We start from the raw sequence: 20,343 nt of genomic DNA on the forward strand, positions 1-20,343 counted from the left end.
TAAAATTGTATATGTTAATTTTTTTAGGATTTTGGTATTATGTGATTGAATTTCTATTCTTTGTATGCAAATTTGAAATTTTATATATATGTTTAACCATAGAAACAAATATCCTCCTGAAGAAGTGGACCAGATCCACGAAACGTGTGGCAGATGATTCATACACATGTGGTTTGCATGTCTTGCTGTATCATGTCAATGTTACTGGTATTGTTGAATTTTACAACTGTTAGTTACACCTGCTGAATTAAATGTGGGAGATTCTACACAGTCAAACATAATTTCACACATCTACCTGATCTGCAGCAGATCCCTCTGTACACCCGGCGTGTCCTGATGGCTGCTCAGTAAGAAGGAAAGTACGTCATATATAGGCATGGGGGGGTGGTGTTGTACGGAGCCCAGTGTCAATGCAGGTTCCCGTACAGAGCACGTACTCAGGGTTAGTGTGGGCATGGTCTGCACAGGTCCTGCACAGCACACGCCCAATAGGGTCACGTGAGGGATTCCCTGTCAAAGATCAATAAAATGCGGCATGTGTGTGCACAGGGAATCCTCTACATTTGTAGTGGGCTGTGCGGGACCCACTGACACCGGAATCTGTGCAGAGCACTTTCTTGGAATCAAATTGGGCGTGGTCTATGCTGGTCCTGCACAGCACACGCCCACTACAAACGTAGAGAATTCCCTGAGCAAACACATACGGGCCGCATATTATTCATTTGGTGACAGAGGCTGCTGGCCAGTAAAAACACGAACACGGGTCGCAATTGGCCCGCGGGACTTTGGAGATGCCTTTCATAGACAGTATAAAGCATGTATGTTGTTAGACCCCAAGTGCATGTTGACCAGGCTCTCACCTTAAATCACCTACTACATTTAGGTGAAAAACATACTTGTAAAGTTAGAATAATACTAACCTTATAACCATTCTCTGCCTGTTTCATCCAGCAAAGGTGATATCACCATCCATTTAGGTACAGTCTCCTGTGGAGTGCTCCTGGACTGGAATGTCCAAATTGCCAAATATCCCTTGCTCTGTGTTCCACAAAACTCTAGAATATCCTCTTTAACGTAACCTCTAAATCCAACACTCAATCCAATCCACGGCTCACAGTACATTAGCATAGTGGTCAGTGTAAAGAATGCCTAAATACGCAGGTAGTCCCTGGGTTACATAGGAGATAGGGACTGAAGGTTTGTTCTTAAGTTGAATTTGTATGTAAGTTGGAACAGGTACATTATTTTAATAAATGCAATTAGGACAGATGTTTGTCTCAACATATTATTAGACAGCACGGTGTCAGTTACTGTATAAAATCCTCACTGTAAGTTTTGCACAAACAAAGCAAAAAAAAAAAAAATCTTTATGGAGCCTAGACATTCATTAACTTCTGGAGCAAGCTGTGCTTTGATATGCAAAAAGAATCAACTGCAGAGTTTGACTTGGTCATAAAGAGTTACAAGATGTTGTAGAAAGAGTTCACCCCGTTAAGATCACCCACAACCTTAGCTGTGTTTAGCAAAAGACTTCTTCTGCAAGTCATGCTAACCACTCCCTCCCCCTTATCAAGCCTTCGCCCTACACACAAACGAGCAGGGAAGCCCCGTTCGTATCTAGGAGTTGTCCGTATGTCAGATGTCCTTGACTCGGGCACTACCTGTATGCTGGCCAGTGGGAGGAACACCAATCTTACAAATACCCAAAGAGATTACTGGTGTCACCGATATGAGAGGTACATTGCTCATTGTTCAACCCCTGGAAACCTATGGAAGAACCCTAATTGTGAAACGCTGATCTAGAAGGAGGGACACATAAAGCCCAGCAATGCAGAAGATCAGGGGTAAGACAAGTGCAATCAAAACCTTATCTTTTACAGTTATATGTTTTCACGTACATGGTTTGGAGGAGCAGCCAAATGAAAGCAGACCTTCTATTTTACTGGAATGTCTGCTTTCTAAAGTATTCTATTTTGTCCTCTTTACTTTTTGAGTTACAGATACAATATGCGAAAATGTGACCCCCCCCCTCTCTTCCCCCAAATAAGTGGACAGTTCATTCCCTTCTTCTCACCTTTAACAGTCCAATGAATTTTATTATTATTATTATACTGTATTTAAATAGTGGAGTTTGGAGTACTGATTGCCACCCTTTCCAGCTGTTCATCACCCCATTATTATTAATATTATTACTATTAATAATAATAAACTATTTATATAGCGCCAACATATTACACAGCGCTGTACAATAACTAGGGGCGGCAAATGACAGACAGATAGAGACAGTGACACAGGAGGAGGAGGGGACCCTGTCCAGAAGAGTTTACCTTTAGCAGGCCGGTGGTGCCGGAGAACCAGACCTGCATGTATTGATTCTCCAGATAGAAGTCATCGGTGCTGGTCTCCAAGATCTTCACTGGAAATACATCCTGCTTCTTTATATTCACATCCCTCCCATGGAGGTACACCCGGACATTGGACTTTAGGGTAGTGTGTGCATCAAAGGACGTGTACACCTGGAAGATGCTCAGGCCAAGCGAGGGTAAACGGGCCGTGAAGGAGACCTGCAAAAGCAAAATATTGTTCAGATTTTATTATAACATTATGATGCAAAATAGTTTATACCATTGCCAACATATTATTATTCTTGCTAGCTGTTTGAAACCTCTTGAAATTAAAAGGAATTTTAAAAAAGTCTTATCTTGCCTCATTTATGAAAAGAAAAGAGTGGTCTGTGTTGCTCCATGAATCCTTAATTTTTTTCCCAAATTGCAAAGGAAGTATCTGGTTGGTTTCTAGAGTCAGTGGAGACAGACAAATCTTTCACAACATATTTGTACTGATCCTGTTAAAGATTTTTCAAGTCAACAGATGTTTGCTGTGCCTTCCATAGGGAAACAATGTTAATCATTTGTTATATGATGAGATTCATCCTTCTGTGCTGGGAATGATATATGCTCCTACCAACTTTTGTAGGAAACTTTGTGATCCGTATGGAATTACATAACAGTTATATTTTCAACTTCATTTACCTATATTCACTTTGCTTGGTGCTGGTTCTATAGTTGAAGTGTCAGAGGTCACCTAATGGGCCTCATTTATTACAATATTCAATGCTGGTGGAAACACTTTCATCAGTGAAGCTGGGTGTTCCAGCAAACCTGGAATAGATTTCTTTAGTCATTTGGTATTTGCTAAAAAATCTTTTTAATGCTGGACCAGATCCATTCCAGGTTTGTTGGATCACCCAACTTCTCTTATGATAGTCTATCATCTCTAGCCTTGGAAAGCTTTAATAAATCAGGCCCAATGTCTGAACAATGGTGCCTACAAGACTTTATGTAACATATGATCCTCTGAAGTCAGCATAGATGTTTCCATAGATTTATCAAACTCATGTTAACATTTTTGAGTTTATCTGGGCAAGTAAAAGGTGAGGCACAATTATACTTGCTGATGTGCATACTTCTGTTTTCAACTCCCTTCTGTATATATGCCCCGGTATAGAATGAAATTAGGGTTCAAAAATTACAAAGTAGAAATATAAGTTAGGTTTTTTATAGATATGATCTATTAAGTATGGCCATGAAAGTTCTAAAGAAGTTTATTGATAAGCCAAGCAAACAACCCCCAGGAGAGGACACCAATAAGGTGTTTGCACAACTTATGTGATGACAATGGTTGGCCATAAAATGAAGGCCAGGATAAGAAATCATGGAAACAATTTCACCACCAACAGACCATTCTGGACATTCTGCTACTGAGAAGACATTTATAACTAAACTATGATCTGCTAACCTAGAAATTCTCCCCTTTGTTAGGGATTATAAAAAACATTATCCTACCCTACTAGAATCAGAAAAAAATGATCAGAATAATTAACTTTTGTATTCTCAGTGTACATGTAATAAACATAAAATAATGTGTAACCCAGTCACATTCTAAGAGTCCTGATTTAGACTCCCAAATTTAGGTGACACCCATGGTAGTTGTCCAGACTACAAGGGTGATGTCTGCCTGCATCAGCCAGTGAGAATTTCTAGGTGGGGAGTTATACTCCCAGTTACTCATCCAGTAAAGCTTCCATTTACTCATCTAGTAAAACCCACCCATAATCCAGGCAGTAACCATGGCTTAAGGCTTTAGGGGCAATGAAAGTGCCCATGGGAATGTCCAAACATGTCCCCACAATCCTAAAAGTCACGGGATATGTAGATCTCACATAAATCCCCCACTCCTCCACTGTGTTCAACCATAAATATAAAAGTGAGGATTTAGCACCCAATAGTAAAATTGCATTTTTCATTGCATTTGGCATAAAGGGTTTGAAACAAGCATCAGAAAAAGATATTTTGGGAACTTTTAGATGGGTATCTGCTTTCAAGTGAACTGAACTGTGCAGCAACATGCAATAAAGGTGTGACATTATCAGAGTACCACACATCTGTTACCTGGAAGACTTCAGGATTCATGTCAGTAACAGACTGCCATACTGGACTGATCTGTACCGCCATTGGCTGTCCTTCCTCCGTGAGCACTCGGACATGCGGGGTGTTCACCAGAACCGACACCACGCACAAGCGATTCTGCTCCACAGGGTTGAACACTACAACGTACCTGAAATATAGAAAAGATAAATTGTTCAACTCACAGAGGAAGAAAGTGGCTATTACATTAACACAAGGAATTTTATCCTGAAACTATAATATATATAAATACACCAATGCAGGATTGGTGGTGAAAGGGAGATATATTTGCCCAAGATTCCTATGTGAAGTAGAAAGTGGAAGACTTTCACCTGTGAGATAATTAATGAAGAAGCACTGAGGGTGGGGGATATAACATAGAGCCAGGAGCTTAGTCAGTAGTTCAGCTTTGTTTGGAGACACAGACTGGGGTCTGTGTGGGAAAGCTCGGTTTGGAGACAGAGACAGGGGTCTGTGTGAGAGAGCTCTGTTTGGAGAGACACATATAGGGGTTCTGTGTGAGGGAGCTCTGCTTGGAGAGACAGACAGGGGCCCTGTGTGAGAGACCTCTGCTTAGAAACACATACAGGTGGCCTGTGTGAGGGAGCTCTGCTTGGAAACACATACAGGTGGCCTGCGTGAGGGAGCTCTGCTTGGAGACACATACAGGTGGCCTGTGTGAGGGAGCTCTGCTGAGAGACTCAGAAAGTTGGTCTGGGTGAGCTCAAGTCAGTCTGTGTGAGTGAGCTCAAAAGTGAGTAGAAGGTTGCTGAAAGCTTGGTTTTGAGCTGACAGGGAGAAGCCCTCCAGCTGATAGACAGGGATGTCTGATGTATAGTAAGTGCCGGACAGGCAAGGTTTTCTTTTGTCGTTTTGTTATTTTGTCTGCAACCTTTAATAATCCTGGCTGCAAGCCAGCTTAAGGCTGATACCTTGGTGTGTGATCTGAGTTGGATGAACCAGACAAGTGTCCTTTGTCCCAGCAAAGGCGATCCTGAGCGTAACCCCTCACTATATATATATATATATATAAATAAATAAATATACACACACACACACATACACACACACACACACACTATAATATATAATAAAACTATGATCTCTATTTTTTTAATTTAGAATATCAGTCACCAGGCTAGGTGCACATGTGCAATGGTTCTTGTCTCAGGGCTGATATCGGAGGAGAATCTTGCGTGTGTACAGTGCTTGTTTACGATCGTAATGGATGTGAAGGGAAGAGAGCACAGCGGGGTGCTGCTCCATTGTTCTCCCCCTCCCCTCTCCACAAAGCAGAACGGCATTGTATGTACAGCGCTCGTTCAAGCATCGTGGAGTGGTTTGTCGTTGGAAAGAATTGTGAAAGATCCTTTCCAATGACAATTATTGCACGCGTGTACATAGCCGAAAAAACATTATTACCCAATACAAGAGGCAATCCTGCCAGCAAAATAAAACATTACCAATCCTATTTATATATTTGCCTTTTTTATGGATTTTAAGATTGTCGGCACCAACATACCTTGGAGATGAACCTAATTTGAGAATAGTTTTCTCTGGCAGGGTTTCTTGGGTCAACCGGCTGTCGTCCTGAAAGAAAACATACAAAATTTAATGTTTAAAGCAAAACTAAATCATATCCAATAAAATGTTATCACATGGGAAAGTACAACAACATGTGAACATATAGTTCATAAACAAACTACAGCATGTCATGGGGCTTTAGAAGTATTAAAACTTTTATTTTTTTATTTATTTTCCAGCATCCAAATGTTACGCATTTAATTATGCATAATATATATTTATACCCTATTCACATTTTTGTGCTTCTGACTGCATGCAGTTTAATAGTGCTTTTTATAGGGAGGCGATTACAGCCATATAAGATGACAAGTCAGCACAAAACTAAATGTGTTAGTAAAGAGGCACTAATGTATAAAAAGTGTAGCAGTTCAAAGGAAGGGTCATAAATCTGAAGCCATAATTCCTAATTCCAGGGCTTTTATTAGGGTACAGTGGTGGAGTCTTGTAAAATGTTAGCAATCTGGTAATATAAAAAGCATGAAGCTGAAGTCATACTCTTTAATGAATAACTTAAGTTTTTAAAAATTCATGGGCTATAGGAAATTCCTTCTTGTGTTTTCTTGTTTAATATTTCTTTTTCATTGTTCCTCCTTTTAACTCAGTGTAGAATAATGAGGGTTTAAGAGACTTTTCAGAGTAATGCAAAACTCGAAAAAGTCATTCCAAAGGCTTTGCATTTTTAATAACGTAAGGTAGCCAAAATTCAGCTTTAAAAAGGTACCCTGAGACATTTCCTAATCTTTTTACAGTGGGATAGTTAAACTTACACAATTAATTATAATTATTGCAACAAAATCTAAAATTCCCTATTAAACAAAACCAAACAAACAAGAAAAATAAGTGCCAACAATACTTTGCAAAAAGTCTAGAAATTATTTAATGATCCATAGCACAGTCACACTAAAAAAAAACCCAAAAAACATTTTTGGTAGACAAAACAACCCCCCCTTCGTCAAGGCTTGATCATTTAGTAGAATTTCAATGGACTCATATTTCAACCGATCTGCTAGCAATGATCAGCAGAGCTACCCACAGAGATTTTAGAATTAAATGCAAGGGAGTCACTTGCCAGTCATTGTAATATGATCAGTGGAAATATGAGTCCATTAAGAGGGATGGCCCTGATGAAATAGAATTGCTTTAGCCTCCAAAACACGTGACTATTCTATAGAATAATAAAATCATTTTTGCATTGCTTACTAAGTGTTTTTGGTGCACATTTCTTGTGGATCCCAGGCATGAACAATTAGGTGTTTTGTTCTGTTGGTGAGTTGCCTTATTGATGCTAATGGTGCTAATGAATCACCTTGCATCTTTGAGCTATTAATGATATGATGTTCTATCACTTCTGTTTCATCCCTGGTGCTTTCTGTTCAAATCCTAAATTTGACTTTAATGTTTTATAATGTGAATTATATTTACAATATCCTCACATTCACATTTCTAGGCCCTGGGAATTTGAAAATGAAAACTTCAAGCAGCTTAAAAAAAAGATGGAAGACCTCAGCAATGAGTTGATGTTTTTATAATTTAGTGATCGGTCAAATTACATAGAAAGCCATCAGATGTAGCAGTGGACAGCAGTTTCACAATCCTTCCTATCAGTATGGAACCGGCATGTAAGCAAAATTAAAGGTCTATTGCACCTTCAGATATCTAACCTTTATGGGGTCGTGCAGGTAATTTCTGGGCCAAGAATTAGGTGAATGACTTCATTGGGTTCTGTTGGGGATCTTCTTATTGAGAAACAAAATAAAGGCATTTTTTTTTACCACTGCTCTATTCTAAAAAGGGCAGTATAGTGAGTCAGTGACCAGCACTCTTGCAGCGCTAGATCCCAGGTTTGACTCTCTGCCAGGACAATATCTGCATGGAGTTTGCAGGTTCTCCCTGTGTTTGTGTGGGTTTCATCCAGGGTCTTTGGTTTCCTCCCATGCCCAAAAAACATGCAGTAAGTTTTTTCCTCTAAAAATTGGTCTTATACTCTTCAATCAGTATCAATATACTGGAAAATTCATACAAAATCTTATACCGATGGTATCTTACGCTATCTCGAATAGCTAAATTTGCTCCTGACTATTCTTCTAAATGTTTCAGAAAATGTATTGAAGAAGGTACTATGACCCACATTTGGTGGTCTTTTTCAAGAGTAACAAAACTATGCATTAGAGTCTATAAGCTAATTCATACTATATTAAAAATAAATTGTGAATGAAATCCACTTGAAGCATTAATAAATAAATCTATTCCAAACATATCCAAAATAAAAACTGATAAACTTCATATTTTGTGCCACAATGACAATTGCAAGCTCTTGTAAAATATCCTCTCTCAATTATAAAATAGTAATTCAGAAAATGAATATTATGATAAATTGAGAAACTAACTTCTAATAAACAAAATACACATGATAAACTTCTAAAGATCTGGGACCCGTGGATAAACTATACTAAATTAAACATAGATTCTCTTTCTATATAATACAATATATACATTTTATTTTCCTCTTCTCTTTTACTTAATTCTATAATTATTTCTTTCCTATAAGTTATCTTTATTACATTATATGTATTTTTTTTTCTTATACTTTCTAACTTAAGTTGGATCATTTCATATTACTTAATTTTTAATGTAACATTGTATCATTTTATTGTTATACCTTGTAACCTTGTAAAACTCAATCAAAATTAATGCAATGGAAAAATATTGGTCTTAGACTGACTTCATGCCATATGAGTATGGTAGGGACATTAGATTGTGAGATCCTTTGAGGGACAGCTAGTGACATGACTATGGACTTTGTACAGCAATGTGTAATATGTCAGCGCCATATAAATGCAATTTAACAAAAATATCATTTTATCCAATTCCATCCTCACAACAAACCACTTGTACTGTTTGGCTTGACTTGCCAAGTATCTGAAGCTATTCTGGTGATTATGATTAAATTTTGCAGCTGATAGCTGAAATATGATTTGTTTTCACGGAAAACCCAAACTATTTTTATTTTAGACACTTTGATCGAGAGGCTTATGGTAAATGAGAAAACACCATAACTTAGAAGTGACAAAAGCCTTGTAATAAAGAATAGGGCAAATCAAAGCTATAAACTATTGTCCTCCATCTGCTCCTATTCACAGCGTCGGGCTGCCTCCCAGCAGAAGGACCGGACCGCCATTTTCATTAGTCTCTGTCCTATCTGAAGCCACAGTGGAATTTATTAATTCACGCCGACCCATTAAAAACACAGCGGAAGAGCTGACTTGTTATAGCCACAATACAGTTACCGTGCTGAAGAATGGCACAGAGTGATCATAGTGATATTTCTCCTTGTCTGCCACCACGAGGTAGTGAGCCGCATTGATTAGGATGCGTTTCAGGTTCATCAACGAATGGAGTAACCTAAGGAGGACACAGAAATGAACATGCACAGACTTGACATGCAAAGAGATGCAGCCGGATACAGATTGGGGTTAGCAAAAAGGAGACATGTTAACAGTAAAAATGAAGTGAGAAATTCTAAGCTATAAATGCAAGAAAAATCTACCATTGGGAGTTACACGCTACATAATTAGGATAACAGTTTATGTGTTTCTGAAAAACAAACTTTGCATTTCTTTAACAAATGGAAAAATGCAAAATTGGCTGAATAGATTGAAATAATGATAAAAACAATCACAAGTACACTGTGAATAGTCCTGTAATATTGTGCACATCCAATGGCAAAGATGATAAAAGAAAAGAGCGCCCCAGCCTTTTTTTACACCTTAGGGCCATTTCAGACCCAAAGTATGCTGCTGGGTTCTGCCTCAGACTCCACTGCACTGATTTAAGACAATGGGGGTGTTTGGAAACCATGTTTGCACACAGCTGTGCCGACCATAATGCAATTCCAAAAAGTCAATAATGGCTGTGCAGTTGTTGATGGACGATTCAGTCTGCAGCTGCCAATCTGAGCAAATGTGGTAACCTGTGGTGCGATTTGCCCCTCCCGGGCACATTGCACTGGCCTGATGTGTATACATGCATTTTTCTACTATATGTGTTAAAGGGCCCTTAGAGTCCATGGTGGTTGCACCTTGCATGGTAGTGCGGCTGGAAGCATTCTTTAATTCTAGCTAGCTGCATGCACTAACCAAACCCTAACTAATCCACTAAAATGTTTACTTTACATAAATGGGTGAACAACTTTTTTATGCAAGGTAAAAATTATTTTTTTTTTTTTTGCGGTAAAGACAGAATGGGAGCACAGAGCCTCCTGTGATACTCACATCACACATCCCAGGAGGCTTCTGGCTGCTCCATCTACACATGCCTGATCTCAGACATACGCAGAAGGAACTTTTCCTTCCATTCATGCGCAGTCACTCTTTTTCCCCCCAATTACAGCAGGCCACATCACCTAATGACAAGAAAGATGGCGGCGCCCGGTTTTGGTTTAATTCCACTTTAAACATTTGCACCTGAATGTGAACAGCGTTTCGGGACAAACAAGACATTCAGTTGATATTAAATATGGATACATAGATTTTATTTCCTTGTTTTTGGGGGTAATGAATAGCAAAAAAAAAAAAGAAAAAAAAAAAAAAAAAAAAGAAAAGACATTTTCCTTTATTTTTCCCCAACTGTGAAATTGTAGCACAACATTAGGGCTCATATTAGCACAATGGCAAATTGTACTAATCACAGACGGGCAATAAAAAAAAAAAAAAAATGCATTTAGTATGTGCATTTTTTTTTCGGTAATTTTTTACAATGGTCTGGGTCTGGTCAGTGGAGACCTCAGCCAGCTTTCATCTTCTTTCCAATGCATCTCTCCAGCAACAGATTGCCTCCAACAATGATCTATCATTTTCTGCTAGCTGTTCTGGCTTTAGCAGATGCTGGGCCCTGCAGGAAATGGTGCTTATTTAAGGGGGTTCTGGGACAAACAGCTGATTGTCCTTTAAATGAGCATCTGGAGCTCAAGTAGTAGGAGAAAACCTTATACCTGTGTTGTATAGAACTGCCCCATCTATTCGTTAGAACGTACCACACAACCATTAAACTGGCATCCAGGGATGATCCGGAGCCAAAGAATCAGAAAAAAATACATAGCTGCAGGAGGCAGCGCTCAAGCAGGGAGTCGGCTGATGTTGGCTTATTCCCACCAAGCTCACATGAGTGTTGCTACAAACCCTAGGAGCTAACAATATTAGTTTGCACAGAAACATTACAAGCTAATAAGCCTACGTTTCATACTAATGTGCCAATGGAGCATCATCCGTACATCTACCGTATAGCCCCATTGAACCTCCATTAGGAAGCTGCTTCTTGCAACACCATACTATAGGTGGTGCAAGATATATGAAAATCTGGCTCGCCATTTGGAAGTGGCCCATACTTTTAGAACTGATGTGCACATATACAAGTTTTTAGCAAACAGAATTTTGTGTCTTTAAATATGTGTGTCTTTAAACAGGACAAGTTCCATAAATATATACTTTTCATTCTATACTTTTAAATGCACAAAGCTTTCTAATTTTGCAGCAATTCCATAATTGCAATTTTTTTCTTTGATATTTTAGTTCTGAAATATTGCATATTCATATTTTGCATTCTGTTTTGGATCCTGCAGGTGGAGCATAGACTTCTTTTTACATACAGATCTGTCTAATAAATAAGGAGACTGTTGCTATCTTTTAAACAAAGCAGTGAGAAGGCATTATGAGCACTTGCACTGTTCTCCAACAAGAACCAAAAAAAGTCCAAATTCAAAGCCATGCTCAGCATGTTTTTTTATATGAAGGGCGCCATTTTGGCTGAATGGGATTTGCAACCCCTATTTAATGTACAGCGCTGCGTAATATGTTGGCGCTATATAAATCCTGTATAATATAATAATAATAATAATAATAATGGGATCCAAAAGGCACAACAGTGACCCAACATTATTTTTAAGGATATTATAAGGAAATATTGACAAAGCTGGGAGAAAGAGTCAAGAAAAGATGGCAACCAACAAACACATTACTAGACTGGAACATTCTCCATATTTACCAGATTTGACACCTTGGGACTTTTTGCTTTTTTCCTAAATTGAAATCGGTGATAAAGGGAACATGCTTTGAGTCAATGAATGCAGTAACGAAAAAAAACATTTACCCTCTATTCCCTCCATTCACAATTAAGTTGATTGATGAAGCATTAGAATATATATATATATATATATATATATATATATATATATGTGAGTTATTGGCCCTGATTTATTAAAGCTCTTTAAGGCTGGAGAGGATACACTTTCGGGAGTGAAGCTGGGTGATCCAGCAAACCTGTAATGGATCTGGTTCAGAACTAAAAAATAAAGAGCCAATAACTTCAGGAAATCCATTTCAGGTTTGCCGGATTACCCAACTTCACTGTTGAAAGTGTTTCCTCTCCAGCCTTGAGAGGTTTAAAAAAAAAAAGGGCCATTACATCATTTATTAGACAGATCTTGTATGTGTCTCCTAACAGCCTTTGGGAAAAGAACTTTTGTTCAGGCGCTCTATAGTAATGTTACGGTCAAACTTAGGCTGAATACAAAGTCAACACAAACCATCTGTCATTCACTTCTGTTTTAAAGGAAAAGAATTAGGCATAAATTTGTTCAAAGTGTGTAGGTCTATGTTGGCCAAGTTATTTGCAAGCATTATATTGTTCCCAAATTGCTGAGAGGAAGGTGTGAGGGTTGTAGGGGATCATGGCCAGGTGCACCTATGGAAACAAATCCCAATGGAAAAAAAACAATTTATAGTTGGGGAGAATCAATACTTCCAAGTCCAGGGGGCTACAACTCTGCTCAAGACTTGTAGCCACCATGGAATCTTCATCATCCAGCACACTTGTGGATATACATTCTCCCTATCCCTACATTATTCCTGTGTCATGTAATAAAGAAATTGTGTATGGGAAGTTGGGGGGATGTCTTGGGGCAAAACCAAAGAGCACAGCAGGGATCAATCACCTGACACACCCAAAATTTGCCTTCATAGGAAATAGCATAGGATAGGTAATAAATAGGATAAAAAATTGAAATTCGGAGGTGAATGTTTAACCTCACCGGTGGTATGACTAATGAGAATTTTTATATGTAAAAGTGGTACATTTAAAAATTCCTAATATTTTAAATTTCCCACCCGGTCCCGCCTACCTTCCTAACGGCGCCTGGCCAGCATCTGCTTCCCCTGGCCTAGTGTCCCCAATGTTCACACGCCGGGGACGCAGATGCCGGGTATCGCTGGGGGACGCCACGGCACTGCTGGAGGACGTGGGAACCAGGTAGAACTTGTAAGTGTGGCTCGGGGCTACCACTTTTGGTATAGAAAATCCACCCCAAGCCACACTCAACAATACCGCCAGGGAGGTAATATCAGAAAAAACTCACTCACCTTTACTTTCGCAAATACGTTGATCCCTCAGAAGCTTTCTTGGTTTGGGTCCTGCGCAGTCCAGTTGTCTGCCTCTGTCCTGGCACAAAAGAAGCACCGCCATCTTCTTTCTTATCTTCGGACTTCTGCCTATATCACCCGATCTCTCACTGAGCAGGCATGTGTTCGGGTGACGTAGCCAGTTGTAAATAGGGAAAAAAAGAGTGCTTATCTTACTGCAAAAGCGTGTGATAAGTATTTTCTCCCCTTTAAAGAGAAAGCTCCTTTTGTGCATGCCCAAGATCATCACAGAAGGAGCATTCCCCCCTGGGATGCGTGATGTGAGTGTCCCAGGAGGCTCTGTGCTCCCATTCTGTCTTTATCACCGCAGTAATTTTTACCCCACATATAGGGGCTGTCTTTGATACACAGGTAAATTAGGAGGCATGTGGATCTCATTGGCCATATTTCTATCTCTCCCTCCTGATGTTTCATTCACGTGTCTGCACTATAGTCAGAAGTTTGAAGGAAACACATGTAGGATTCCAGGTCTGAGGAGCAAAAAAGGTAATTAATGGTAGTTGTATAAGGTTAAAAATTAAAATTTTATATCCTATAAAAACAAAAAATTATGTTATTGTGATTTTGTAAAACACTGAATATATTTGTTAAAATACCCTAATATAACTGAGGAAGCAGAAAAAATATGAAACGCGTTGAGTGAAAGAAAACTGTTTGAGACCAAACCATACTGTATTGCATAAAAGAATAAAGTTTTAAAACAATTTTATGGACTAATTTAATAATGTTTTACTGGCATTTTGAATGTTTCTTTCATGATTTGATGCTGTTAAAGTTCTATTTCTCTTGGTGTATTCACATGTCTTTAATAAATAAATATTTTGCATCTTTTCACAATTTTATTGCAGTGACTATTTTAGATAATAGGGGAGATTAAACTAAAACCCTCTAAAGTAAAAAAAAAAAAAATAATGACAACATTAAAACATAAGTACTGTAAATGCCAAATGCATTAATCCAAATGCAATCAGCTACAGCTCAGGAAACTTGAGGCATGCTATTTAAAAGATTAGAGGCTAATGTTCTTTGCACATTATAGGTATTTCTTGTGCTGCCTTAATGCATTAGACTGAATTTGTTTTTGAACGATCCTCCTTTCCCTCAGTATTTCTCCCTTTGCAATATTATATCTACTACAAATTGACAGGCTGATGTTAAACAATGGATAAGCGTACAATTTGCATTGTTGTGAAACCCCATTCACCCACCTATAGATTAACCTACCTGCTAGTCATCATCATAAATACCATGATCACTTGCACAATCTAGCTGATTCAAACAATCAATATTTTATGTGTTGATTCATGCTGAGGTATATTTGCTGCATACTTACCGTACACCATAGTCAATGACCACGGCTTCCTTTGCTGTGCCAGTGATGGCATCATGGTGCTGGAACAAACCAAGGTTGCGCCTGGCATCCGTTAACAAAGCGTAATCAGAAAGAGGATATTTACTTTCCAAGCCAGCTCTCCTTGCATGATTAATCGCCAGGCTGTACAGGATCTCTGCACCTCTGAAAGCAAATACACAAAAGTCAGACATGTTCATTTCACAGACCATATTTATTTATAGTTCAAATAAAGGATTTTGAAGGTAAAACAGGTGTAACTAACAGTTACAGGACTCTGATGGCCATTGATATATAGTACATATCTATCTATAAGTCCTTGGTCCAGAAAAAGTACTCATTAAACTTGGCATAATGAAAAACGTTGTGGTTGCAAAGGATCGTGATGTAGTGGGGGTTAGTAGTTGCTGACGAACTTTTTAAAAGAAGTAATAACAACTGATAATGAGTTTTTTAGCAGCGTTAGTAGTGGTCATATTATAAGGATATTTGTAGGACTGAGTGCCAACCCTTGTTCAATGAATGAGAGATAAGAAGAAAAAGAGAAAGCAGGGTCTTTCTAGGCACAAAAAATAAACTGTATTTGTGAATTCAATAAACAATAACAAATACATACAAAGAAGACAGTTTCAAAAATAGGTCACAATCTTTTCTTGTGATCCAAACAGTATCGCATTAATCACAAAAGGAGCTTAAACATAATACAAAACTCAACTTACTATCAATAACGTGTTTGTTGGTGTAAGCATTCACAATTTGGCCCAAGAGGGCTCTAGACATCAGACATCTAGCCAATCAAGTACATTTCTTGCCATACAAATAATACAATCTCCAATCCTTTGTTCATGTTGATTGCTGTACCCGATGCGTTTCGCCCTAAAAGGCTTCTTCAGGGGTATCAGTTAATCAACAGATCTTTGCACTTGCAGTAATTAAGTTGAAATAATGAGAATTGTTGTATTTGTTACATTGTGTAGTACATATAGGTGTATATTTGTACCGGTAGTTGAACAGATAACTAGATAATCTAGTGTCCAAGCCTTAGCTAAGTATCCCAGATTATTTCTTGCGGTTAGGATCTACCTAGTCAAATATAACACAATCCAAGTGGTTCTCTTAGTTCCTATGTATATAAATATAAGTGCAATAAGTATAAGTAAGCTCATTACATATGCTTTGAGGTATAATAGATACAAATGAAGGTATAAAGACTTACATGGTCTTGTGGAACAGGTGGAAATGTTAGCTGCAAATGCAGGGAGGAAATGGTGCCCCCAAATTTTAAGTGAAAATTTAAATGAAGTTTTAAATGAAGTAATGACAGCATCTCCCGAGTGATAGGAACAATGGTTACAATCTATCTGGTAAGGGTCCCAATAAAGGTGGTATTGGGAAATAAATCTAAGAGCAAGTAAAATTAGTTTTAGAAATGAATACTTATTTCATAGGATTATTGATACAGAAGGAAGGTAAGTATGGGACAAACCTACATAGGGGAGCCCCAGATAAGCGTTGTAATGTTCCCAGGTCCTGGTGGATGTGTGCAGAGGAGCAGGGGGATTCCAGAGAAGCCATCCCATTTATAGGATGGCGTCTCTGGGACCTCCCCCTGCTCCACGTGCACGCTGCCGGCGTTTGGGGATTACCGCGAGACCGGTTTGAGAACGTAGGGTTGGGCCAGCCCACATTATCATTGAGCAGAGGCGGAGGGCTAATCCCCCAGCGTCTATGCTCAGTATTGCGGCCGCTTATTATATGGTATGCTATGATTCATACGAATCTTATGTACTCCCATTTTTTCAAGGCCCTGGAACCATTATACCCTCCTCCCATCCCCCCCCCCCCCCCTTTTTTGCATGATGTTATCAGAGGTGGAGAGGTTTCTCCCCCGTCTTGCCCAGCTGGCAGGGACGGGAGTGCCCAGGATTCTCCTGGACGATGTTGTGTATGACCCCTCCTTCTTACTGGATGCGTGATGACACATTCAGAGACAAACTCAACCCACTTGAACTTGCTGCTTGGGATTCATTTGTGCTAGTTACACAAAACTTTCTGGGCAACCAGCGAGTTGAAAACCATGCTGAACTTGTGAACAACATGCTAACAGCATACCATCAACTTGGCTGCCGAATGTCACTTAAAATTCATTTCTTACATTCCCATCTGGACTTCTTCCCAAAAAATTTGGGTGATGTGAGTGATGAACAAGGGGAGAGGGTCCACCAGGACATTTCTGTTATGGAAACAAGATATCAAGGCCGGTGCAACCCCAACATTGGGCGACTACTGCTGGTTTCTGCAACGGGAGACAGCAGAGAGCCACAAACGCAAAGCAAGTGCCTGAAACACTTCTGAAGTGTACATGTATGTTGAACAAGGACTCAGGTGAATTACCTATATGTTGTTGCAACATTTTACTATGTTTTTGTAAAATGTCATGGAACTATGAGGGATAAGTTAGTTATGTACATTATAGAGATCACATAACAACTGCGGAACAAGATAATGTAGCTAATCGTGTCTTTACATGTAATTAAGTTAAGATCCTGACATCCTAGGCAGAATCAGATTTCAGATTTGGAATCAGTGCACTTGATTTAGACACATGGATTAGACCCAAGTAGCAGACAATATGTATTTTTTGTGATGCAGTGTAATGTAACCCACAACCCCATGAGTGGTTGTCCTGAAGTTATACATTTGCATGTTAACATAAGGGGACAACTGAAAGATTTGGCACTTCTGGACAATTCCAGCTGTTGTGAAGGCATGAAGTTACCATTGTGCCATTTTTGACATGGACTGCAAAAGGTCTTACGTGAAGCTCAAGGGGTAAAGTTGTATAGTTATATGAAAAAACATTAAACTAATGACTCCTAACAAGCAGATGTGGGATGGGGGTGAAGACAAACACTGCAGCCTGTACAGAATAAATCAGAATAATCTACAAATGGCTTATTATACACCTTATACACTCACGTGGCATTGTGCTAGCAGTACTTACTAGATTAAATAAAAAAAGAGTGTATTCAGCCTTCTATATTAGGGAACATTTCAAAGTTCACAATCAGTATAAATTGAATATCATCTGGATATCAGTTATAAGGGGATTTATGTTCTTTCACTTAATGAGACCCTTAGGGTATTCATTTTTTACCTCTAAAATATATTTATTCTTGAAATTGTAAATATATTATTCTTGGAAAATAAAAATTCATATTTTACTATATTAATGTTTGCAAATAGGTGATACAAAGAACTTGTTGTACCACCAGTCAGTTATCCATAGCTATCCCACCCAATGCCACTTATCATGGCTACCCCACCCAATGCCACTTATCATTAAAATGAATAAAAGCATATTATTGATCATGGTGACGTTACTTGCAATGTCTAGCATTCAGTTGTCCATTCAACCAACCGTCTAAGCAAACATCTGCCTGTCGAGCACTGAGGCAAAGCGGTTGTAGGCAGCTCAGTTTACATGGGGCTACATAAAGCAGATACTGCACCATTTTACAACCATGTGAACCAGCCCTTAGCAATAATGATCAACCAACTCAGACAAACGTGGATGGACATTAGAAGTTCGTAGATATTCCTCAATGAGCTGGTTGCCTGATGTTAGGGGAAACGGGTATTTGTGTCCAGTAGAAAGCCCAATGGTGGCCATTTCCGCACTGATAAGTCACCCTCCCCTCTCATAGTGTATGGTGGTCAAGCAAACATGTACCTCCATGTTAATGTGATCTAAAGCTGTTGCTTGATGTTTGCCCGCTTATGCCTGCATGTGCAATATTTTCTTATCTAAGGGTTACCTGATATAAAGTTGATAAGTTACAATAGAACATAGAAGTTTGTTGTATTACATTATCTGGCCTTAAGAAAGTTTTATGGATTCACTCTTGTGAAAACCCTTCAGGAGCAGATCACTGTAAAAGACAATCATGTTCTAATGAACTCTTAATTAAAAGCCTAGGATAAAATGGTTGCATCAAGGATTATTCATTTACACAGTCTGTTGCCTTCTTGTTCTCCAGAGAACCATATTACAACAACTCGTGGAAATACAGATTAAAGATGTATTGTAGGTGATTATCAAAGCTGACAATATAAAAATGAGTGAGGAACATGATGATGAGTCCTTTACTGATACTTCGGCTACAAGAATGGCTGCCCATATGCTAGGGAGGTGCATTGCTGCCCATGGATCAATGATTGCCGGAGCATAATCAATCTCATGCAGAGGAAAGAACTTCAGTAAGTAATAATGAAAGGAAACAAAACATGTTGTCCTTGGCAATTAAATGTTTTGAAACTAAACTAAGATTAAGACAGATGGAATATTTGTTGTGTTCATCAGAAAATAAAGCTTAGTTGATAAACTCAAATATCTTATAGTATATTTAGTATATAGTATAGTAAATAGTAAATTATTTACTAAAGGCAAGGACACTTTCCTGGACATTCACCTGCAAAAGGAATGTCCACTTTTGCAAATGGTACTTTAGATGTAGACACAAATCACTCTGCAAAGTAAATGGTTACCTAATATAGTCAAAAGAGTGACATGCACAATCAAGGAAAATTAAAATAATATAACATTTTTGCTTGCATAGGAATTACTAAAGACTGCACAGAAGTCAGATTTACGTTATTCACCAAGCACAGTGAACATTCACTTTGGGCTCTTTTTTAAAAAAAAGGGAATCAGATTTTCCCACAAACATTCCCTTCTGGGAATATTTCGGATCCATGTCATTCAATGGCAGTCATTCATTCCCACCAGAGAATGTCAAATTTTCTGTTTTTATAAATAGAGCTCTTTGTTAATAAATGGCCCTTTCATACCATTTGTGCTGGCCAACAACAAAAAAAAACAAACTCCTATTTGCCCTAGAAGGCAATGGCTAATGTCTCAATTCCCTTCAGCAAAATCGGAGATCTCAAAATCCTGCAAAAAAGTGCATCTGGCAATAGGCTGGACTGCACTCTCATGTTTCGTCAAGACAGGCCACTTCTTTAGATAAAAGGTGTATAGCAAACTGGGAAGTTCTTAACTTTGCTATATCAAAAGCTTGCGATATAGCTTTTTATCTGAAGATAGTTGCCTGTCCTCATGAAATGAGTCTTTTGATGTCTAAATAAATAACACATATCTACCGGAGTCTCTTTTTATACTTGGCAAAGTTCCGATACCCTGCCTAATATTGGGTGTCCTGCCGCTATCAGCTAAATAAAGTTTTTTTCCTATTTTACCAAAAACTCCTAGGTTACTTACAATGTCCCCCAATGTTACAATGTCCAAGTCATCAATCAGGGTTCCTCCAGAGGTTGCAAGGTTGCCTTGACCAGTGGTTGACTGACCTCCCATTTATTGGTGCCAGTCCAGGACCAATGCAACTTGGCAGAGACACCTGCAATTGTTTTAGCTGCCCGTAAAGGGTGGCAGAGGGGCACCCATCCCCCT

At 38.7% G+C, this 20,343-nt stretch overlaps 1 protein-coding gene across 1 annotated transcript in view; it reads right to left on the minus strand.

Moving 5' to 3' along the window:
- The window catches only part of MAN2A2 (mannosidase alpha class 2A member 2), a gene marked incomplete in the record, with an annotated part of 99,434 nt that overhangs the window by 16,121 nt on the left and 62,970 nt on the right, over positions 1-20,343 (minus strand). Inside the window, 5 exon segments of the mRNA XM_072402755.1 lie at positions 2,328-2,564; positions 4,452-4,617; positions 5,989-6,056; positions 9,338-9,452; positions 14,856-15,038. Coding sequence (XP_072258856.1) covers positions 2,328-2,564; positions 4,452-4,617; positions 5,989-6,056; positions 9,338-9,452; positions 14,856-15,038 — 769 coding nt within the window.

The sequence above is a fragment of the Pyxicephalus adspersus genome, chromosome 2, assembly GCF_032062135.1.
Source record: "Pyxicephalus adspersus chromosome 2, UCB_Pads_2.0, whole genome shotgun sequence".
Taxonomy (NCBI): Eukaryota; Metazoa; Chordata; class Amphibia; order Anura; family Pyxicephalidae; genus Pyxicephalus; species Pyxicephalus adspersus.